This window comes from Canis aureus, chromosome 1, assembly GCF_053574225.1.
Source record: "Canis aureus isolate CA01 chromosome 1, VMU_Caureus_v.1.0, whole genome shotgun sequence".
Classification (NCBI taxonomy): domain Eukaryota; kingdom Metazoa; phylum Chordata; class Mammalia; order Carnivora; family Canidae; genus Canis; species Canis aureus.
This window is the reverse complement of record NC_135611.1, coordinates 17,489,885-17,513,562: the sequence shown is the minus strand read 5'-3', so window position 1 is coordinate 17,513,562 and position 23,678 is coordinate 17,489,885. Positions and strand designations below refer to the sequence as shown.

General features: G+C 49.3%; 1 protein-coding gene across 2 annotated transcripts in view; it reads left to right on the top strand.

Moving 5' to 3' along the window:
• Positions 1-23,678, top strand: part of LOC144310510 (O-acyltransferase like protein-like) — a 75,021-nt gene that overhangs the window by 34,558 nt on the left and 16,785 nt on the right. For both annotated transcript variants that reach the window (XM_077891547.1, XM_077891537.1), the window contains exons 6-10: positions 999-1,178; positions 2,154-2,256; positions 8,852-8,953; positions 14,878-15,043; positions 16,661-16,740. In XM_077891547.1, coding sequence (XP_077747673.1) covers positions 999-1,178; positions 2,154-2,256; positions 8,852-8,953; positions 14,878-15,043; positions 16,661-16,740 — 631 coding nt within the window. The remainder of the gene's footprint in view (positions 1-998; positions 1,179-2,153; positions 2,257-8,851; positions 8,954-14,877; positions 15,044-16,660; positions 16,741-23,678) is intronic.

Below are 23,678 nucleotides of genomic sequence, written 5' to 3'. Positions count from 1 at the left end.
GCAGAACTGGGCAATTTCATCCTCCCATTTAAGAAATTGGCGCCCCGTGACAAGCCAGATCTCATTTGTAAAGAAGTCTCAATTCTACACCCTTGCACCTGCAATGTTTAAGCACCAAAGCTACATCCAAGAGGAAAATAGGAGTCTCTCGGAGCAGCTCACTCAAGCCTTCCTTCGGAGGTGCCGGCTCATGATTCCAGCTATTTGGAATTGATCTAAATGCATCCAATTAATTTTTTTTAAATGAGAAGACATGAGTTAAGGAGAAGGGATTAGAGCAGCAGGGCTTAATGTAGTGAGCCGAGCAGGTGTGCTAGCATCTCGTTTGTTCTTCACGATATTCCTACGGTTGTAAGATCTACGTCGATTCCCGTTTTGTAGATGTGGAAACATAGGCTGGAGAATTTGACTCACTTGCCAGAGGTTACAGAGCATCCAACAAAGGACAGCCAGAGTCAGAGCCACGAGCAGCCAACTATAAAGCCAGCATCCTTAGCTGCTGCACCACCTGCCCCTGTTCTCACACCTGTACTTGACAGGTAGGGATGCTGTTTGCAAGTAGTGCGTTCTTGAGAGGACGGAAGAAATGCCATTGTCAAGTGAAATGCTGGCTTTATGGAGCATGTGGTTTCTGAAGGATGCCTACGTTCTCTTCCCCACCCTCCTCCAACCCGCCACTTTTGTCCAACAGGACTGGGGTCAGGTGTTGGCATCCTGGGGGCCTGAGCTCGGTTAGCATATTCTGTGCGTGGCAGTGTGGACACCAACGTCAAATCGGGCACGTTAGGGAAAAGGAGGGAGAACACACCCAAAGGTGCACAGATACATCAAGAGGGGGCCGTGGAGAACGGGGTGGAGCAGTCCAGGGTCACAGCAAAGGAGTGTCCGTGTGACAGCCAGGATCACTGGTGTGTGTGTGTTTGGACTCCTGTTTGCGGGCCAGCGTGTGGGCTGGGCTGGCTCTCAGCGTGGCCTGTAACACCTGTGCTCTTGTCCAGGGTTTTTAGGAGCCACGGGGCGTGCGCTGACATGCTTTTCTTGGCAGAAGAACGTGCTGGCCATCTGGACCGCAAGGACGCCAGGAAGCACGTGCTCCGCGCTGAATGGCATCCGAGTTCTGAGCCTCCTCTGGATCATGTCGGGGCACACCAGTCAGATGACTGCGTGGCTGTCTTTGGGTGAGGAGGACTGATGGGTCTTTGTGAGCAGTCGAGGAAGAGAGACGCTCTCAAGTGAGGGGAGCACGTTGGGCCACGGGACGCGAGGCTGCAGCCTTCCCCGGTTTTAGAGACAGAGCCGTGCCCGCCCACGAGTGAGTTTTCCAGGCCAACAGGCCGGTGCCCGTGGTTGCATTACCTCCCCCCGAGTGTGAACCAGGCACCTGATTACCAGGTGAGCAGTGATGCCTGAGGATTGTAGGTTCGTTGTCCAGAGAGCTGGGTTCCTTCTAGTGATGATTAACGAGGCCAGAAACGAACGCTTCCTTCTCCTGGAAAAATAGGCATAAATAAGGATTGTGCGCTGGTGTTACACGAGCGTTTCTCGGCCCTCCGCCGGCTGCCTCCCTGGTGGAAGGCCGCCAGCAGCAGCAACCCTGCGTAAGCGTGGTCAGCGTTGAGGGGAAGGCCAGCCTGGGGGGGCTCGAAGGACCCCGTGGGGGATCGGCACCCAGTCTGTGGGCAGGCGATGCAGCTGGGGCCCCCGAGTGGCCGTGGGCACCGTGAGAGCAGGAAGCAGCTTGAAGCCTTGGTCACGGTTCCACGGTGCCCCTGTCACCACCTCCAATGCCAATCTACCTTCTCCTCCTCTTTTTTTTTTTTTTTTATAAGATTTTATTTACTTATTTGACAAGAGGGAGCACTAGTAGGGGGAGCTGCAGGCAGAGGGAGAGGGAGAAGCAGGCGACTCCCCACTGAGCAGGGAGCCCGACTCGGGCCTCGATCCCAGGACCCCGGGATCACGACCCAAGCCGAAGGCAACTGTCTAACCAACTGGCCACTCAGGTGCCCCTACCTTCTCCTCTTAAGTTGTGGGGTTGCCCAAAATCCCCTTGATGCTGTGAAAGCTGAAGGCATTCCTCTTGGTTTTTTGAAAACATAAATCACATGACTTTCTTCCGTGAAACCAAGACACTGTTTTTATGTTTGTTGCAGATAATGTGCTCGAGTGGAAGACCAGAGTGCTTAAAAACCCACTGTACCTTTATTCTCGGAGTGGCCCGTTCTATCTTGGGGTTGACACGTTTTTCCTGATCAGGTAAACTAGGGTGTTTTCTCTGCTACTGTAGGTGTCTCTGTTTGTCGGGGGACGGGTGCATGTCTGGGATGCCATTATCACTTTAGTGAGAAAAACGGAATGACTCCTATTTATTTCCTCACCTGGCCTTTGCTTCTGTCCCACTGTGGATAGTACTGCTGTCATAAGCTCCTCTCTTTTGTATCTTCAGTTTATTAAATGAGTTAGAATGGCTCTCTGAATTTTTTTTTTTCCAAAAGGTGGTTTTATTTGAATCAAAATTGATTATTTCAGTGGTTCTCAAATTCCAGCCCGTGGACTGATGAAAATCCGTGATAAAGTTGACAGTTCTCACTAGAGTGAAGTGTGAACAAAGATGATGTGACATTTCATGAAGCTATCTTTATTTAATTTAACTACTAGGAGGTACATCATCTTAATAGTGTGATAAATGTCAGGCACCGTGTTGAGGGCTACAGCATTACCTCGCTTAATCCTAACGATGTCCCCATACAGTGGGGGGGGGGCACTGTTAAAATCCCCATTTTCTTCTCTTTTTGTTGCCAAGGTGAAATTCACATAACAAAATTAAGCTCCTCAAGTGAACAATTCAGTGGCATCTCGTACATCTCCAGGATTGCACAACCACCCCTTCTAACTAGTTCCAACACACTTTCAACATCCCCAAAGGAAACCTTATATCCTTCAGCAGTTATTTCCTAACCCACTCCCCACCCCAGTTCCTAGAAATCTGCTCTCTGAATCCGTGCATTTACCTCTTCTAGATATTTTGTACCAATGGGCCACATAATGCTTGGCCTTTCTGTGCCTGGCTTCCTTTATTTAGCATGATGTTCCGGACACTCAGGTACATCGTGGCACGTATCAACACTTCATTCCTTTTCACGACCAAATAATATTCCATTGTATGAATAGACTACAAAATCTCTACCTCCAAGGTAAGACCTCTGAGACTGAGGGAGATGGTCCTGGTGTGGACTCGCTATCCAAACCCAGGCAATCTGACTCTAGAGTCCATATTCTTAGTCCCCACGCTGATGTGCCTTGATCTCTTTGGGAATAAATGCCTCTTCCTTCACAGGGAGATGGTGATAGTAGGTGGCAGCTGTTTTTATCAAATGCTAAGCATTCATCCATCAACCATGATCTTCTGAGTCCCTGTTTGCGGGGCATCGTTCTAGCCGCTCAGGGAGACAACCATGGATAAAACAAACAGGGACTTCTTATGGGGTTTCCAGTAATGTGTGTGTGTGTGTGTGTGTGTGTGTGTGTGTGTGTGTGTGTCCAGCAATAAGCAAGCAAATAAACAAGAAAAAATGTTTTAGTAATAAATACTAGGAAAGAATAGAACAATGGTTGTAGAGTAACTATTTCGACTCATCGGAGAAGGGGCTACTGGATCTAAGTGGCAAGGGGAGCTGGACACGGGAAAATCCAGGATGAGAAGGTTTCAGGCAAAGGGAGCCACTAGTGCAGAAGGGCTAAGGAGGGAGAGAGAGAGAGAACGTGTGTGTCTTGTTAAAGGAGCAGAAAGAAGGCTGAAGCATAGCGAAGGTGGGGAGAGAGGGAGGAGAGGGAAGAGCGAGCCAGGCAGGGCCAGACCCCAGGGGACCGTGTAGTGAGACTCAGGAGTTTGGGCTTCGACTTGGTGGGACAAGAAGTGGTTGGACAGTCTCCTTTGAGAAGCCGTATCATCTGACATTTGAAAAGCGATCACTCTGGCTCCTGTGTTAGTCACAGGCCTAAGGATAAAGGCCGGGATGGAAGTAGGGAGGTCAATCGGGTGACCTTGGCTGTGCTTTGGATGAGAAACAATAAGGGGACGGAGGAGGGGTGAGGGACAGAGGGAGAAGGTCACGGTCAAGATAGGCTCTAGAGGCAGAAGCAGGCCTATTGCTCATCGGACGAGATGTGTGAGACAAAGGGGACTGGAGAGGGATTTCTGGTGTGGCTGGGTGACAGAGGTCACGGAGGTGACACTCCCTGAGTGGAGAGCCTGGAGGAGAAGCCGGGTCTGGAAGGAGACTCAGGCTTTCTGCTGGAATCGAACGGTCCCGACCAAGTGAAGATAAAGGGAGTCCACGTCGAGGTGTCGGCAGGGCTCTGCAACCTGGAGCTCAGTGGGAATGTCGAGGCCGGAGAGGGCGACCTTGGAGCCCTTGGGTTACGGGCAGCGTGGAGGCCACAGAGCTGGGCAGATTGTGCCGGATGGAGAGCGGAACGGCGGGTCAGGCCTGGGTGCCAAGGCCTCTGCCGCCCGGCCTGCAGGCTCCCTAGGGAGTCTGAGAAGGAGTGACCGGTGAAATGTGAGGACAAGTGCGACGCTGCAGGCACCAGGGAGCCAAGACAGGAAAGTGGTTCACGAAGGATGGGCGTCATCAACAGGCCCGCAGGACAGGCATTGACTGTGCACAGAGGCGACCTCTGTGTATGGCTCTGGGGTGGAGGCTGCTGGGGTCCCCGTATGGGGCCCGGGGGTGGCCGCCCGGCAGGTGCAGCAAGGACGGCGTGGCGTGGAGGCACTGACCGTGGCAGGGGTGCCGCGCCGTGTGTGGGGAGGGTCCCAGGAAAGACAGGGGACCCCACCACATACCTGCATCACATGCTGGGAAGGACCCAAGGGAAGCACCGCGCAGCTGCACAGTGGTGCTGGCCAGAGGGTCCCGCAGCCAGCTTCTGGTAAGGGCCTCGTAGTTGGCTTTTTTTTTAATTAAAAAAAAAGTCTAAAAATTTTAGTCTATGATATTCTTGGGACGCCTGGGTGGCTCAGCAGTTGAGTCTCTGCCTTTGGCCCAGGGCGTGATCCTGGAGTCCCGGGATCGAGTCCCATGTCGTGCTCCCTGCATGGAGCCTGCTTCTCCCTCTGCCTGTGTCTCTGCCTCTGTGTGTGTGTGTCTCATGAATAAATAAATAAAATCTTAAAAAAAAAAGGTCTATGAAATTCCAAAGTGTACGAGCCACCAGACTAGGAGGGAGCTAGCCCACAAACAGGGCGGAGCGTCAGGAGGGGGCCTACTGACCACCAGTTTCTGCAGCACTTACCTACCGGGTGGCTTGCTCCCCGTCCTCCTCCAGACGTTCGCCCAAACGTTCCCTTCCCAACGACGCCTTGATTGTCCTCCTTGTTGGAAACGGACCCACCAGCACTCTTAGCTTCATTTTGCCTGATTTATTTTTTCTCTTTATCATACATGCTCAGAGATGCCACTTACTTATTACTTTGTATTAATCATCCATGTCTCCCCACTGGAACATAAGGTAGGACTTTTTCTGCTTTGTGTCCTGCTGACATTGGTGCCTTAAATCAGTGTCAAGTGTATTGCTCAATAAGTAGCTGTTAAAATTATTTTCCTTCTTTCCTTTTTTGTTTTGGAAATGATTTCTTAATTGTTTTAGCCCTAGATTCTGGTGTGATAGTTTCTTGGGGTTAATGGAGAAAAAGTAGGGTACAGAACGAGCTGAGACCGGGCCACCAGGGCAGCAGCTCATGCTAGGAGGTGGCCAGGGTGACAGTAGAATGGCCCACACAGGCAAGGGTCAGAGGCCACTGTCTGCAGTGATATGGGAACCACTAGGCACCAGACTTTCCAAGGGGGCACAGCTGAGTCTAACCAGGCAGGCAAAACCCAACTGCAGGGACCTGGTGGGTGGGGAGGTCTGCCCCGGAGACAGCTTTCAAAGTCTGGACCTCTGTTCCCTGCAAGACGACTGTAAGAACAAGGCAAAACAAGACACCAAATGCTGGATGGGACTGAGTGGCACAGCTCCAAGCCGTGGGAGGGAGGCTGGCAAGGACGGATCGGGATGGCTGGAAGCAAAGCCAAAACTCAAGCTGGAGGACTGCCACCAGGAGGGAAGAATGAAGGCCTGAAAAGCCACTGGTCGTGCCTGGACTATGGTGCGAATCTCTGAGACGACAGGGACGCCATTGGGTCAGCCCTGAGAATCCCAAAACACAGGCCAGGGCCCTGAAATTTCAGATGTTCAAGAAAATGACAAATATGCACCCCTTTATTGTAAAGACTACATATCTGACTCCTGGCTCGCTCTGGGGCCTGGGAAGTGCCGGGCCTTTTATTGGTTCTCAGAATATAGCCCCAATGCAGTTGTTCCAGCATCGTCTGGAAGGCTGTTAGAAATGCAGATTCTCGGGCCCCGTCCCAGACCCACTGAATCATACAGTCTGGGCTGTAAGAAGCCCTTGGGGTGCTGCTGCCATCTGCTCAAGTCTGCGAACCATGGTGTGAGGAGCTGAGGAAGGCAGAGTGGAAACCAGCAGCTCCTGACCCAGCCTAAGAGATCAAGGCAACTGTCTCTTTTCCCTTTTCTCTTTCTCATAGCCTGGCTCAGGAACTGTTTTTCCCCCCTTCAGTATTCTTTTTTTTTTTTTTTTTTTACTTAGAAAGTGCACATTGGAGGTGCCAGTGTGGCTCAATCGGAAGAGCAGGTGACTCTTGATCTCAGGGTCGTGAGTTCAAGCCCCACATTGGGGGGCGGGTAGAGATGACTTAAATAAATAAACTTTAACAAATAGAAAGTAAAAAAGAAAGTGCACATATTCTCTTAAATAAAATTTTCATTTGGACAATGGACATATTACTGAGTGATTCCTCGTATTGCCATCACGCTAAGAGCCTACAATTTTTTTTTTTTTATTCCATTTACTAAACCCAGGAGGTTGGAATGAATATCATGCCCGTTTTTACAGCTGGGAAAGTTGATGTGCAGAGATAAAACAACTTGCCCCAGTCCCCCCAGCTAGGAAAGCGAGAGTCAGAACGGAAGCATAATGTCTGTTTTGTGTCCGAAGCGTGTCTTACCCACCATGTCACTCATATGTTTACGTAGTACAACTAAAGACTTCTGACTCTCCCTGGTGACAGCTGGGGGGACCCTTTCTAGCCCTCGAGCTGACTTCGCGCATCTCTACTGCGGGATTGTACTCTTCCCCAGTGGGGTCAGGTCTCTGGGTCTTCCCGGCATCCTATAGCGACTTCTGCTCACAGCCTGTTTCCTGCCAGCCTTCCTCTTTGTCCTCCGGATGAACTGAACGGCTGGATGGTGCATGCCCGCAGAGAGGGACCCCGATTCATTCTTTCCTGAAATGAAGAGGAGGCCAGAATTGGAATTGGCTGTCCTACTTCCACATCCCAGTGCTCCCTTCAACATGTCTCTATCAATTGTGTTCCTATTATAGTGAACCCAACTTGCTGCGTTTCAAAAGAAAATCATGCTGGCAGAGAACAAAAACATTCTCTCACCCTCCCTGATCCCTTCCAACACACACACACAGCCTTCTTTCGCAATAGGAAATGCATTCGTTCCTTAGGGAAACACCCACAAGGATCATTGGCATGAATGTCGAAAGATCAGGAAACTCACTCACAAACTTGCTTGTCATCAAGTTGGCACTCAAGAGACATAGCCTGTTTCTTTAGCTGAACATTCTGGGGAACACATTTGTCATCAGGATGTGTTGGTTGAGAATCTTGGGCAACCTCACTGAGTCTTTGAGCCTCTATTGCCCTACAAGGTAAGCAGGGATCGTAATATCTTCCCTTTTACCAATCACTCACTCAACAAACATTTATTGCCAAGTAGTTTGGTATTGCCCTAGAAGCAAAAGCAACACCATTAGTGAAAGTACTTTGAAAATGAGTGGCACTGGGACGCCTGGGTGGCTCAGCGGGTGAGCATCCGCCTTCAGCTCAGGGCGTGATCCCCGGGTCCTGGGATGGAGTCCAGCACTGGGTTCCCTGCAGGGAGCCTGCTTCTCCCTCTGCCTGTGTCTCTGCCTCTTCTCTCTCTCTCTGTGCCTCTCATGAATAAATAAATAAAATCTTAAAAAAAACAAACAAACGATGTGGCACTATAGAAGTAGAGGGCTTTGGATGTTATTACTTCAAAAGGCTAATGTGGTAGCTCTTAGAGTGGTTCACCAAATATTTCTGGTTCTCTTTCTTCTAGGCCCTTGATAACAGTCTACTACTCCCGGCCCCACTGCAGTTGGGTGGGAATGAGGTCTGGCCGATGATGGGTACCTGGTGTTGCCAGTATGCTAAAGGGCTTTAAACATGTCACTTCTGGGCTAGAACATTTATTTCTTTTTATTTTTTTAAAGATTTATTTATTTATTCATGAGAGGCACACAGAGAAGCAGAGACACAGGCAGAGGGAGAAGCAAGCTCCATGCAGGGTACCTGACATGGGACTTGATCCCAGGACCATAGGATCACGACCTGAGCTGAAGGCAGATGCTCAAGAGTTGAGCCACCCAGGTGTCCCTGGGCTAGAAGCTTCCATTGCTGGTTTGAAGCCCTCTCGCACGCTCTTGTTCTCTGCCCTGGTTGCTGGTGACCTTTTGGATAGTGACTGCTCCCTCAGCCTGGGTCTCCTGGTGAGGAAGATGCTGACCTCAAGCATCTGGCCATGGGCATGCGGCCTAAGCACGATAAAAACCTATGGTTTTAGTATTGGAGGTATCTTGTTACTACAGCATAACTTACTGTACCCTGATAGAGAGCCAAGTTAACCATCCGGTGAACTGCATCACTGGTAAGTTCCTTCTGTGACTGGTCTTCTCTCTCTCTCTCAGTGGGTGGTTAAGTGCAAGGTCATTTTTAAAGATACACCAGGATTCAGACCAAGGAAGAACCCTCAGCGTCATACTCAGATATGTCCTCAGCCGCCTTACAAGGTAGGTCTCTTTGTATAATCTCTTTTTAAAAAAAGATTATTTATTTATTTATTTATTTATTTGAGAGAGAGAGAGAGAGAGAGAGAGAGAGAGTGTGTAAGCAGGGGGAGCTGCAGGCAGAGGGAGAGGGAGAAGTAGGCTCCCCGAAGAGCAGGGACCCCGATGCAGGACTCGATCCCATGACCCTGGGGTCATGACCTGAGCCGAAGGCAGACGCTCAACCGACTGAGTCACCCAGGCACCCTGTATAATCTCTTAATTCATTATTACTGTGTAACAATTTATTACTTTTTGGTATTTAGCCCTCTTTTGAAATAATTTTCAAAGAGAAACCGAGAGACATAGTTTTCTTCATAAAATTGATTTTTGCTGGCTTAATGGCTTTTGCCAGTGGAAGATTCCAATTTTCCTGCTATTTGTCCTAGGAGAATTTGAGCTATATTAAAACAGCCTTATTCCTCAGCTGACGGGCAGCAGATTTCAATAAATGTACTGTCAGTTTTCCCTGGAATGTGTATTCAACAGGGGAATGTGCATGGCTCCTCTAAATTGGTAGTAATGCGTCCTATAAGTCAGAGTACTAATGGTAATGATAAAAAATAAAATAAGATCGAACAAGGAGAGGGGCAGGTGAAGCTTGAGACGGTGGTCCTTCTGCTTGGAGCGAGGCAGGGAGGACATGGTCCTCTTCACCAATGTGTGGGTGGTTGGGGCGGGAGGGGATGCGGTATCAGGACGGAGGATGGAGTCCCTGGGTGGCAGACAGGTAGTGATGCAATCAGACCCACAGAGTGTAGGGAGAAGAGGAGACTTCAACTCAACCCTTTTGTACATTCTCTAAGTCATGGGATGTTGCCGGCCGAGCTGGACCAGCTCTTGTTACTTATGGTCCATGCCTCTCCTGCTACGCTTCACTGTCACGAAACAGGAAGGGGGGACAGTCTTCTGACCTAGTAAAATGCAGTAGGTAAGATCTGACTCTGCTCAATCCCCCACCAGCTGTGTGACCTCGAGAAAGTGGCTCCACCTTTCTGTGTTGGAGTTTTCTCATCTCAAAAAATGGGAAGAATAATGGCATTCATGCCATTGGATTCTCGTGAGGATTAAATGAGAGAACGTGTGCTAAGAACTTAGAAAAAATGTGTGACACCCAGTAAGCCTTCCATAAGTACAAGCTGCCATCATTATTGTGGTTGCTACTTGCACCTTGTAACTTTTCTGGTAAATGAGGTAAGAATGAGTCTGAGCTAAGAATAGACCTCTACTGATTTCTTTTCACTATGACCTTTGTGGTTTCTTCCAAATGCTATTAAATCCAGCCCCTTGACCTGGACACTTGGCAGAGTGCTTAGTCTTTCAATATCTTTTGGGTCCTTGGCACTGGGTTTAGCTTATTCTACCCTGGGGTCTTCTGTAGAGGGACCGGCATTCAGACTGGAGTTTCTTAGTGGGGGATGTTGATGGGTTGTTAGGGGTGGGGCGTGGGATCCAATGGCACACTGGGTTCTGGCTGGGAAACCTGCATCAGAAGGAAAGTCCTAGAGCGGGGGACTGAAGAGTGGGAAGTGTTTTAGCCGGCAGATACAGCAGTAGTGGGGGCAGAGAGAGAAAGAGAGAGAGAGAGTGTGTGTGTGTGTGTGTGTGTGTGAGGCCTCATGGGGCAAGATGGCGGTGAGGATCCCATAATTAAATTGTTGCCATATCTGGGCTGGACAGCAGATCTGGACTGGTGTTGGCATTGGGAATGGAGAGAGGGCAAGTCAGGAACACTCAAATTTTCTAGCCTGAACAACGTGGTGGATGGTGGTGATGCTCTTGAGATAGGGAGCTCTGGGAAGGTAGCAGACAGGAGCCAGGAAGAAAGAGTTCAACCTAGGACAAAATTTTGTTGAAAAATTAGAGGAAGTAGGGATGCCTGGGTGTCTCAGTGGTTGAGCGTCTGCCTTTGGCTCAGGGTGATCCTGGAGTCTCGGGATAGGTCCTAATCAGGCTCCCTGCATGGGCCCTGTTTTTCCCTCTGCCTGTATCTCTGCCTCTGCCTGCGTCTCTGCCTCTCTCTGTGTCTCTCATGAATAAATAAGTAAAATCTTTAAAAACCAAAAAAAGAAAAGAAAAGAAAAATTAGAAGAAGCACCACCAACTGAGTTTGAACTCACTCTGTGAGGTAAACCCAGTGAGAAAGCAGCCACGCTCCTAGCCTGTTTGATATTCTCATTCTTGTTATTATTCACTTACGATGGATTGCTTGCCTACTTACCTCCAAGAGGACTGGAAGTAAGATCATTTGTTCACTCTCTCCTCTGTATTTGAGCCCCCCCCCCCCCCATGTGCCAGGCTCTGTTGTAAGCCCTGGGGACTCAGCAGCCTGAGGGTTACATTCTAGTGAATAGAGACAGGCAGTCAACAAATAAACAGGCAACATTAAGTTGCAACGTGCAAATACATTTATTACAGGTCAGTGATGAGAAGTGTCACAAAGGGCTAATGTGGAGAGGGAGGCATGATGCGGTCTTCCTCTGGAAGGGTAGTCAGGGAAGGTGACATTTGTCAAAGGAAATAAAAGAAGGTTCTTTTTTTTTTTTTTAAATATTTTATTTATTTATTCATGAGAGACACACAGAGAGAGGCAGAGACACAGGCAGAGGCAACGGAGTCAAATTTGAACTCGTCTCCCTGCGGGCCATGTAGGGAGCCCAACGTGGGCTTGATCCTGGGACTCCAGGATCACGCCCTGTGGGCTGAAGGCAGGCGCTCAACCGCTGAGCCACCCAGGGATCCCTTAAAAGAAGGTTCTATGCAAAGAGAAGGCTGTGATGGAAGAAGGGCCTATGTGAGGAGTGGGTGCAGAGAAGGGAACATGGTTGATGTCTTTGAGAGGGGACGCCTGGGTGACTCAGCAGTTGAGCATCTGCCTTTGACCCAGGGCATGATCCTGGAGTCCCAGAATTGAGTCCCCTGTCGGGCTCCCTGCAGGGAGCCTGCTTCTCCCTCTGCCTGTGTCTCTGCCTCTCTCTCTGTGTCTCTCATGAATAAATAAATAAATAATCTAAAAAAAAAAAAAAAAAAAAGAAACACACAACCCCAGAGAGCCCACCAGAGTGGAGCGAGCAGCACTTGGAGAACAGAAGGAAGTGGGGTCAGGAAGGTGGGCGTGGGCTCCAGGGCCCGGGTTGGGTCATTCCGGACCTCTTAGCTGCCTTAAGGACTTTCTATTTTATTTGGAGACAAGAAGGCTTTGGAGGGTTCCAGGAGGGGAGTGGCACGGTCAGATTTACATTTTCCAAGAATCACTCTGAGACTAGATAGTGAGTGGACAGAGGCAGGGAGGGGAGGCAGCTGGGAGCTTTTGCAGCTATAAGAAAATGCAAAAACCCAGCTTCCAGGGGCAAATGAGAACAAAGATTATGTAACTGGAAATGAGGAGAGTAGATGTTCCTGACCCTTAAAACTGTGTGATTATTCCAACCAGGAGCCACATTTTAAAAGTCAGGAGGTAAAAATAAAATAAAATAAAATAAAATAAAATAAAATAAAATAAAATAAAATAAAATAAAATAAAATAAAATAAAATAAAATAAAATAAAATAAAATAAAAAAGTCAGGAGGTTCTTTTTTTTTTTAATGTAAGTAAAAAATTTCTGATAAAAATGTCTGTAACAGAAGGTTATGCACTAAAAGTAAGGACACCCAATCCCGTCTCACTCCCCGCAGGCCACCTCTGTTAACAGCTTCTTGTGAATTCTTGCAGATGCTTTCCATGTATTTATATACATTGGTTTTTTTTCTCATTATATGCTGTTCTATTTTGCATGTAGCTTTTTTTTTTTCACTTAATAATTGAATGTTGGTTGTTGGTATGTCTCTGCATGAGAGGACCCACCAAAAAAAAAAAAGAAGAAGAAGAAGAAGAAAGAAAGGACCCACCTTACTGACTTGAAAGGTTGCCTGGGAAGGTGCCATGTGGGTGGGCCATTGGGAGCTCCACCTGTCACTATTAATGGGCATGGCGGAACTTCCAAGTTTTTTGCTATCTTAGACAATAATACAATGTCTATACATTTTTGTGCACTTTTCTGAAAGTGTTTTTTTTTAAAGATTTTATTTATTTATTCATGAGAGACACAGAGAGAAAGAGAGGCAGAGACACAAGCAGAGGGAGAAGCAGGCTCCTCGCAGGGAGCCCGACATGGGACTCGATCCTGGGTCTCCAGGGTCACGCCCTGGGCCGAAGGCGGCGCTAAACCGCCGAGCCACCCAGGGATCCCCCCAATCTGAAGGATTATCATCCCCCCATTTCCTCTCCAGGTGAAAGAGAGAAGTCCTGTAATTTTCTCAATGTGAAAATTTAGACAAAACTAGAGCACACATCTCTGGAGCCTTGCTCCTCAAGATGGGGCCCACCCCAGCAGCTCTCCTGCCTGCACAGGCCCCACTCCAGAGGCTGCCCGTCGGGGAGGCCAGTGCCTCTACCCTGTTCCTTCCCGAGGGCATCTGACCTGAACTCTGGCTCTGAGGGGAGCAGGGGGTTGACTTACTCTCCCCGAGGGAGGTGACAGATGGTGGGGAGAGAGGCTTGGGAAGCGGAGCCCAGGCCTGTAGGAGCAGCTGCGGGGCAGCACGGTCAGATGGCTAATGTGGCAGGGCCCAGGCCCAGGGAGGGCTCTGAGGTCGCTGTCTGAGCCGATCTGGGGAGACGCGTCTTGGCACAGTCGGTGGCCCTTTCTGTCTGACTGTGATCTGCAACTCCAGCCTGCTCCCTGCATGCCCCCAGCCCTCCGGCCTACCAAACACATGCCAGGATGTTATCGTTGTGGGGAGGACAGGAGGCCACCAGGTCTGGGGCCTGGGACCAAGTGGAGGCTGGGTGCTGCCCTATGACTCTGCTGGGGGGTGCGCCTGCAGCAGTCCTGCCCTTCCCATCTGTCACCACCCACCCTAGGCCCTGACGCGCCCCCTGAGATGTTCGGAGATGCTGCTGGGCCACATGCTGTACCCTGAATTTTGACATGTGTTCTTTTACAAGATGGCTGGGATCATAGCTCACCCAGAATGCCAGGACTGTGTCCCAACCTCACTTCTAAACTGGACACCAGTGTTGTCCAGTAAGTACCCACCAGACACGTGGCCCATGGCAACGTGCGGCGAGAATGCAGTTTACACACCGGATTCTTAATCAAAGAAGAAAGGATATAAAGCAGCTCAGTAATTTTTTAGATTGATTACTTATTGAAATGACAATATTTTGGATTCATTGGGCCACATAAAGTATATTATTAAAATTCGTTGTAGCTATTTTTTTCCACTGACAAATGCGGCTGCTAGAAAGTAAAAACCAGGTGGCAGGTGTGGCTCTTCTGTTTCTAAAGGACACCTGTGCTTTTTTTCCCCCCCATCATCTTTGTAGCTGCTTCAAGTCCTGCTTGGAAGGGGGTAGGGTATGAAGGAAGGGAGGGAGAAATAAAGCAATGAAGGGAGAGAGGAAAAGACAGAGGGAGGGAGGAAAGGTATTGTCCTGGCGCCGGGGCAGAGAGGACCGCATGTCCCATCTCAGCTCTGCTGTATGGCCGGGCCACCTTGGCCAAGTGGCCACAGTTCTCAGAGCTCTAGTGTCCCCATCAGTAGAGCAGAGGTACTATGTCCCTGCCAGGAGCCTTCCGAGCGTAGAGGCATCTGAGAAGCCCTAGTGCGGTGGCCCCTTGCTCAATGATTGAGAGTATTTTTTGCATCGCGGCCCCAGAGGTGGCTCATGTGGGAGCCTACGATGCTTTACCCATGAACGGAGGAGCCTCGAGGCGTGGGTGGGTTGCTGGCCTCCCACCCGCACAATGTGCTTTGGAGCCTCTCTGTGGCTCACCCAGGGGACGGAGTGGGACCAGCGCGGAGAGTCACCCTCCCCGGCCCCCACCCCCGCTCTCCCCTGCCAGGTTACAGCCTCTGCACATGTATTCCGTGTGCTTGTTGGTTGGATTGTTCTCTCTGGCCCCCTGGGGGCCCGTCTGGGAGGTGCCCAAGTCCCACCTGGATAACTGCCGGCACGCATGGTGGACAAATCTGCTGCTGCTCAACAATTTCCTGTCCGTCGGGAATGCGGTGAGTCCCAGGTTTTCGGCTGGGGCCAGGCCGGGGGCCGTGAGCAAGCCCGGAGCCTCACTTCACCCGGTTTGGTGAGCTTTCCCGGGGCCAGCCCTAGTCTGATGCCCTTTCTTCTGGCACATTCTCCGGAGTAACAGTGAAGCCACGGGAGGGTGGGCTGCGGGCAGGGAGACTAGCCTCCCAGGATGGGTGACTGCAACCAAACCGTCTGGGCAGGTGCAGCTGCTGTGAAAAGCAGCGGGAGAGAGGGACGGAGCAGAGCAGTGGGCATCTAGGGCCCAGCCCTCTGGGTGCATGTCCCAGATGCAGCGGCCTGGCTCCGCTGGGTTCCAGTTTGTGTCACCCCGTGGAGATAGGACACTTTCTCCACCTCCATGCAGATGGCCTGTCACTGGGGCGGAACGTCGCACTGCACCTTCCCTGTGATGAGTTCTTTTCCGCTTCCAGCCAGATGTGGCAGGGCCACCACATCTGCGCACGTTGGTTGTGGCTTCCCCAGGGCCCTCCCAGCCTCGTGATGACGCTGGAGTAAACGGAAGGGAAATCATTCTGATTAGATCACGTCACTGACTTTTGCATATGCCTTGAAAGCAAGGCTGCAGAGAGGACCACTAAAGTGTGGCTAATCCCTGCACGTGACGACTTACCAAGCGGGTGGCTGCCTTCCGTGAGCAGGTGCCCAGCAGCTCGGGCAGGGCGCACATCACAGTCTAACTGCCTTCGGGTGGGTCTGTGACAGGGCCCCGGGAGGACAGGCTGGCTGTTGGCCCAGATGCACACTGGCTTGGCCCATAGGTGGGAATCGGTGGCAAGGATGTGAGCCAGCCCACCGTGGGCCCCTGAGAGCGGATGTGAGGGCCGTCAGGCCTTGAGTATTCACAAATTTCCCCTTCAAGGGAACTTCTTCCTAACTGGGACAAGGAAAGCTGTCCCTTCCAGCAGATGAGTCTGGTCTCCCTTGGAGTGGGGAGGTGGGGGTGGATCGGATGCAAAAGGAGCCTTTTATCTCTGAAGCCCTGGAGAGATTGAAGAAATACAGGTAACTGCCTCGCTTCACACAAACACAGGCAGCCAGCGGACCGATGGGGCTTCAGCCAGCGGATCACCTGTCAGGCATGCGTGGGCACCCTGGGGCTTCTCACAGAAAGTGGATGGGGCCAGGCCTCCATCCTAAATGAGCACGCCCCTCCCCTGGAGTTGGGGAGGGCTGGCAAGGCCGGGAAGAGGGAGCAGCATGGACCCTTCCCACCCCGATGGCACCAAAACGATGACTGCTCCTAACATTCGTGTCATGGGAGAGCACTGAGCTCCCACAACCATCCTGGGAGCTTAGCTATTACTGCTTTTTCCAACAAGAGGAAAAACTTGTCTGCATTTCCATCCTGTAAGCTGGCAATGATCATCCCCACCACGCAGGCTTGTTAAATGAGTAAATGAGTGAGGTACGTGAAATACCTGTAACCCCAAATTCCTTTGTCTTTCCATGGAAGCACCCCACCCTCCACCCACAGGTGCCCTGTGGATTCCTCCTCCAACCAGCTCCCGACAGGTGAGACAATGTGGGGCGGCCCCGGGCGCCAGGGGCAGGAGTAACCTCGGCTCCTCTCATTTCAGTGTAATGGTTGGACGTGGTACCTCGCCAATGACTTTCAGTTCCATCTCACCACGCCGGCGATCGTCCTCATCCACAGAAAGTGAGTGTCCCTGCGACAGGTGTGTCGCCCCGTGGGATGTCTGACCTGACCTCTCAGCAAGCGCTGCAGTAAAAGGGCAGCTTTTATGATGTAGGAGACGAACCTTTTAGAACAGTTCAGACACCGAATGCTCCTGTTTACCTTTCTCTGCATCCTCCTCTGATCTTTGTCCTACACAACTGCCTCTGTGTTCTTGCGGAGTTATCACCAGCGGGCACTAATAGCCTCTGCTTTTCCCACTTAATGGTCCTTGTAAACATTTCCACATAGCCATCTGCCTACTTCTCAATTTTAGGAGTTCTGTGCCATTTTTGTGGTTGGCCATCTAGATTAGTTCCAATTTTTCGTGACTCCAAACGACACCCCAATACTGTCTTTGTGCTACTTTTCCCTCATTCATTTCCTTGGGGTCCTATTTCCAAGGGGAATTACTAGGTCAAAGGGTAGGAACGATTTTGTGGCACTTGTGACAAATTGTGTGGTTATTCTCCAGAAAGAATGAGGTCATTTATAGCGCCCCAAGCAATGCATCAGTGTACCTGTTCCCCATATCCGATATTTATTAGCTTAATTTTTGTTAGTTCTAGAAAAGCTCTAAGGCCTCAATAATACACAAGGAGACTTCTAGCTTATGAGTTACCCATGCCATATTTTAAAAGATATCTCTTTTTTGTTGTTGTTCAAATACTTGTTCAATTTAAGAAACACGGGAAGAGAATGGGATGAAGAGAGGGGAAAACCCTATCACCCTTGATCCGTTCCTCACGCAAGGAAAGGACTCTCTGTAAATATCTTTGTGTTTATCTTTCTGATCTTTTCCTGCACAACTTATTTATTTTTTTTTAGGGAGAAAAAGCCTTTATTTCATGGTTTAAAAAACAAAACCCCAAAAGAACTGTTTTTAAATAATTGAAATGGAGGGGGTAAAAACGGACTTAACAATATGAAAATCATGGTTAGTAAGTAGTGGTCCCCAGTATTTTTAGGATATAGAAAACCAAGATCAGTATTCCAAGGGAAATACCACTAGTAGTGTATAAAAAAATTAATTTTAAAGAACAAGCTCTATGTGAACTTGGAGATATGCACTGGCCTCACTGTGGCAGGTCACCTCAGAAGTCCCAAGACACTGGGGTAAGTTTCAATAACACTATTATTGGTTGCAATTAGGATATAGTAACTTCTTTTTTTTTTAATAAACTTATTTTTTATTGGTGTTCAACTTGTCAACATACAGAATAACACCCAGTGCTCATCCCGTCAAGTGCCCACCTCAGTGCCCGCCACCCAGTCACCCCCACCTCCTGCACAACTTCTTATACGTGAAAGGAATCTGTATCTCTACACTAATATCTTTTTCTTTTTTTTTCAACTAATATCTTTCTTTTAATAGTTTTATGACATAAGCAATTTCCTAGATTATTTTACTTCTAAGTAAACATAATTTTAATGTCTGCATAACACTCCATTCCATGAATGAACTCTAATTTAGTCAAATCTTCCCCTATCATTAAATACTTGGATTATTTCCAATTTTATGCTTTTATCAATAATAGTCTGATAAATATTTTCATGGTAACGGTTTGTCTCCAATTCTGGCATTTCTTTAGAATGCATATCTTTAAGGGGAATTACTGGGTCAAAGGAGCATGAATGGCTTCTAGGCTCTTGAAGCATAAAGACAAATCACTTCCCTTAAAGGTCTATCAATATTCAGTCCTCTGGCCATCTAATTACACTGTTGCCAGTATGGAATGTCAATACTAATACAAAACAAAATACAAACCTTGCTATTTTGATATGTAAGAAACAGTCATTTTTCACATCTGACTTCCAAGTCTTCACTTAGTAGCGGTGCAGCTAAGTTCCAAATATGTGTTGACCAGCTCTGCATCACGGTTACCTGTTAATGCTCTTTGAAGGAGAGACTTTTTTTTTTTAAAAAGACTTCATTTATTTATTTCTGAGAATATACAGAGAGGAGAGAGAGAAGCAGAGACACAGGCAGAGGGAGAAGCAGGTGCCATGCAAGGAGCCTGACGTGGGACTCGATCCCGGGTTTAGCAGTGCTAAACTGCTGAGCCACCCAGGCTGCCCCTGCAGGACAGATTTTTAAATCACAGGCTGACCCACGATGTTGCCCATTCCAGCCACATGCAAACATTCAAGCATCCTGGGCAAGGGAAATGCATCCTAATTTTTTTAAAGATTTATTTATTTATGGGATGCCTCGGGGGCTCAGTGATTGAGCAGCTGCCTTCGGCCCAGGGCATGATTCTGGAGTCCTGGGATCGAGTCCCACATCAGGGTCCCTGCATGGAGCCTGCTTCTCCCTCTGCCTGTGTCTCTGCCTCTCTCTCTGTGTCTCTCATGAATAAATAAATAAAATCTTTTTTAAAAAAGATTTTATTTATTTTAGAGCATCCTAATTTTCATTTAATCTAAGAATTAAACACCTAAAAAAAAAAAGGAAAATCTGCTTCTTCACATATCTTAGACACACAATGCTTTCTAACTTTCAATGTAAAGAGGTGTTTTGTTTGTTTACTAAGTCATTAAAAAAAGTTCCATGAAAAAAAAAAGAAAAAAAAAGAAAAAATTTTAAAAAAATAAATTAAAAAATAAATTAAAAAAAAAAAAAAAGTTCCATGGCTCCCACTAAGCACAAAGGCAGTTTGCTGGTATAGTGAGTTTAAGTCAGAAGACATGGGTTCAAATTATGTCTGTTAAATCACTGGCGTGGGGACCCCGGGGTAAGTTGTTAGACTCTCATCTTCAGCTTTCATGTCCATAAAATGGAGATGGTGGTGCTTCAGGTCGGGGTTGGAGGACAAAGCAAATCATACACATGGGAACCAGCACAGGGCTTGCCTGTCAGTAATGTGCAACCACATGTCACTCAGCTACCTATTATTTGAGATTCCATGTGATCACCATTGTCCCCAGCTGCTGTCCCCAAGCTGGGGCAGCCCTTTGCCCCTCCCAGTCGCACAGGGAGGTGGGGGAAGGGTGGCTGGATAAGCCACTGTGAGCATCTGCTTCACTAAACCCATTCAGGAGTGGCCATCTCCCTATTTTCTCTGCACCATCCCTATTCCACAAAGGGTCGCCTTATCTGGGCAATTGGTCCCCTTCCTTGGCTTTTTCTCAAAACACCCTTTCCAGAAGGTGCTGATGTGGAGCAGTTCTTAATGAAGGCTTCCCAGATTGAAAGGTCTGCATTCCTCTTCTCAGCCTCACCCCTTCCCATACACTTGCCGCTTCACCCCTTTTTCATTCCACTCCTCTGAGGTAGGTGAGCCTGTGTGGAGACCCGAACCAGTGCCCGGTGCTGGGGGGTGTCTGCCTCTGTGTGATTGCTGTGGGGAGAGCGAGGAGGTCCAAGTTCTCCCTTACCCAGTCTCCTGAAACAAAAGCATCTGAATTCAAATGGTTTATTTTCTCAGAGGGGAGGTTCAGGGGCAGGGAGTATACTTTTTGATAGCATAACAGAACTGAGAAAAGCATATGAGACTGAAATAAAACCTGGTAGGGACGCCTGGGTGGTTCAGTGGTTGAGCATCTGCCTTTGGCTCAGGGTGTGATCCTGGGATCCTGGGATCGAGTCCCACATCAGGCTCCCTGTGGGGAGCCTGCTTCTCCCTCTGCCTGTGTCTCTGCCTCTTTCTCTGTGTCTCTCATGAATAAATAAATAAAATCTTAAAATAAAAGAGAGGCATCTGAGTGGCTCAGTTGGTTGAGCATCTGCCTTTGGCACAGGTCATGATCTCAGGGTCCTGGGATCGAGTCTTATGGCTCCCTGCTCGGTGGAGACTCTGCTTCTCCCTTTCCCTCTGCCTCCCCCACTGCTTGTGCTCTCTCTCTCTCAAATAAATAAAATCTTTTAAAAAGAAAGAAAAGAAAAGAAAAGAAAAGAAAAGAGGAGAGAAAGAAAATCTGGTAATAAGATGGAAATGAGATCTAATAATTACACTGCTATTTATTTTGGAAACAGAGATTTAAAAAAAATAGCTCTGAACATCCTTTGGTAGAAGAAAGACCTACCACTGGATGCCTGCTTAATTTATACTCACACGTCCCAGGATGAAATCCCCAAGAGTGCTGGGAATTAGGGATTAGTGTGATCTCCTACCCTCACCCTCACAAGGATGGACAAGGAAATTCAAGATAGGTGGTAGAGATAGCTCTGGGATGCTGACCAACCCCCCGCCCCCAGGCCCCTTTGAGAGGGCAGGCTGATTCCTGGGGTGCTCCTGAGTCGCTGATCTCTCCTGCTGCCTGAACAGGAGCAGAGAGGCCTCAGGCCCATAGAGGTGGATTCTCCCTCCTACAAGACAGTGAACCCTGAGAGCTCTCTAGGGGAGGGGGAGCTGCTGGGCCCAGCAGAGCCAGGCGGACCAGTTCTGGGGCGCTGTCACAGGCATCGGCTCCCTGAGGGTTACGGCTGCTCCAAGGGCTCTGGAGACCTTGGCAAGTGCCTGTGGGAACAGGTGCGTGAGGTGCGAGGCCTCAGCAGGCCCGGCAGCCCTGGCAGGGGAGGAAGGGCAAGCCTCTGCAGGTTTCCTCGGAGGTGGCATTTGCAGCAGGACGTGCTGATTGCTGCTCCAGGTATTTGTGAAGAAAGAGCGAGAGAAATCCTGTAGGGGATCCTGGCCAGGACGCTGGGGGCTGACAGCTTGCAAGGAAGACTGGGATCTTCTCAGACACAACTACTTTTCAGGAGACACTACGCTATTCCTTCCTCTTGGGCTATGGCCCCTCAATGGACCTTGTTGAGGGACCAACCTCTGGAGAGAATGAGGATGGTGGTCGGCGCCTGAAGCTCTGGGGTTTTCTCCATCCCATGGTCACAGGACTAGTTCCCTCAAAAAGCCAGAAAATATAACTGCTGACCTGAGGTGGCAGGGGAGCCCTTTGGCACTGGGCCATTTGTGCTGTGGGCTCAGGGTCCCAGGAGGACGGGACTCACAGGACGTAAGGCGGGGCACAGGGCACCGTGTCCCTGTCTGTCTGTCCTGGTACCTATGTGCATTCGCTGGCTCGGGCTGCGTGACAAGGTGCCATACATGAAGGGGCTGACACAACAGAAATTCATTTCCTCGTGGCTCTGGAGAGTAAACATCTAAGATCAAGGTGTCAGTAGGTTTGGTTTCTTCTGAGGTTCTCCCCATGCCTTCACATGGTCTTCCCCGTGTGGTTGTCCGAGTCTTTTTTTTTTTTTTTATTCATGAGAGACACAGAGAGAAAGGCAGAGAGAGAAACAGGTTCCCCACGGGGAGCCTGATGCGGGACTTGATCCCAGGCCCCCAGAATCATGCCCTGAGCCAAAGGCAGATGCTCAACCACTGAGCCACCCAGGCGTCCGGGCTGTCCGAGCTTAATCTCCTCTTCTCAGGAAGGTATCATTCAGATTGGATGAGGGCCCATCCCAATGAGCTCATTTCACCTTAATTATCTCTTTAAAGATGTTGTCTCCGGATAGACTCACATTTAGACTCACATTCGGAGGTTCTGGATGTTAGAATTTGGGGGGTACACCATCCAGCCATAATAGTCTGTTTAGGAGGCTTTATTAGTTTTATTATAGCAGCGGCTGGCCAGTGGAGACCCGTCGGACTCCTGAGAGGAGGTGCTGTGCACTGGGCTCAAGTCCCCTGGGGAGTTAGACAAATATTTACTTGGGTGAATGTGGGTTTTTATTGGATGGCCTGACTGGATGGTTTACCACCCACCTGAGACAATGAGGTCTTAGTACCTCCCAACTCTAGACCTGGTGGGGACCTACTTGAGTGGCCTTGTGACTCAGGAGCCCTGGCCCCAATATCAGCATCTTCCCTGGAGGCTGTCCTGGAAGGCAGATTTCAATCCCTCAGCTAGAAACCAGCACTCTCGGGCAGCCCTGGTGGCTCAGCGGTTTAGCACTGCCTTGGGCCTGGGGTGTGATCCTGGAGACTCGGGATCGAGTCCCACGTTGGGCTCCCTGTGTAGAGCCCGCTTCTCCCTCTGCCTGTGTCTCTGCCTCTCTCTCTCTCTCTCTCTGTGTCTTTCATGAATAAATAAAATCTTAAAAAAAGAAAAGAAAAGAAAAGAAAAAACCAGCACTCTCCAAGCTTGTGGCCGTACAACTACATTTAAGCTTCTAAATGGTGGGAGGTGGGCAGCCCGGGTGGCTCAGCAGTTTAGTACTGCCTTCAGCCCAGGGTGTGATCCTGGAGACCTGGGATTGAGTCCCATATCGGGCTCCCTGCATGGAGCCTGCTTCTCCCCCTGCCTGTGTCTCTGCCTCTCTCTCTCTCTCTCTGTGTGTGACTATCATAAATTTTAAAAAATAATAAAAATAAAAATAAAAATAAAATAAATGGTGGGAGGTATGAAAGGTAGGGCTTTTTTCTTTGGAGAACCCACTCGTATGGAATGCCAGTAATTCAAGGAGGGCAGTGCTAGATGGTCTGGCAAAAGGCACAGTGAGTGGACAGCATTGTTGTCATAACTTCCAAGCCCACGCTCACAGCAGACATGACTAATCCATCACAGCACCACCGAGCTACCACTCCTCTATTCCAAGCAGGACTGGGACTCTGGAGGAAGATGGTTTGCTCCCTGCCTCCCTCACCATATAGGGATGGTACCTTATCCCCTCTGCGTGAATAACCAAGGGCAGCTTCAAGCAGTGGCATGGGATTGTCAGAGGCATCCTCCCTGCCGGGCTGTGCCTGGACAGCCTCGCACCTGTGCTTCACATTGCACCTGTGCCACTGCAGATCACTTGGGTTCGGGCCCTCATGATTCTGAGCAGGTACAACCAGACATTGCCTCGCTCTGAGCCTGTGTCTCTAAGTCTCATTTCCTGCCCCAGAACCTCCTACAGCCGAGACTCCTTCAGGACTCCTTTTGTCCTTAGTCACAAAAGTGAGGGAGAATGAGTTTTTGTGGGGCCA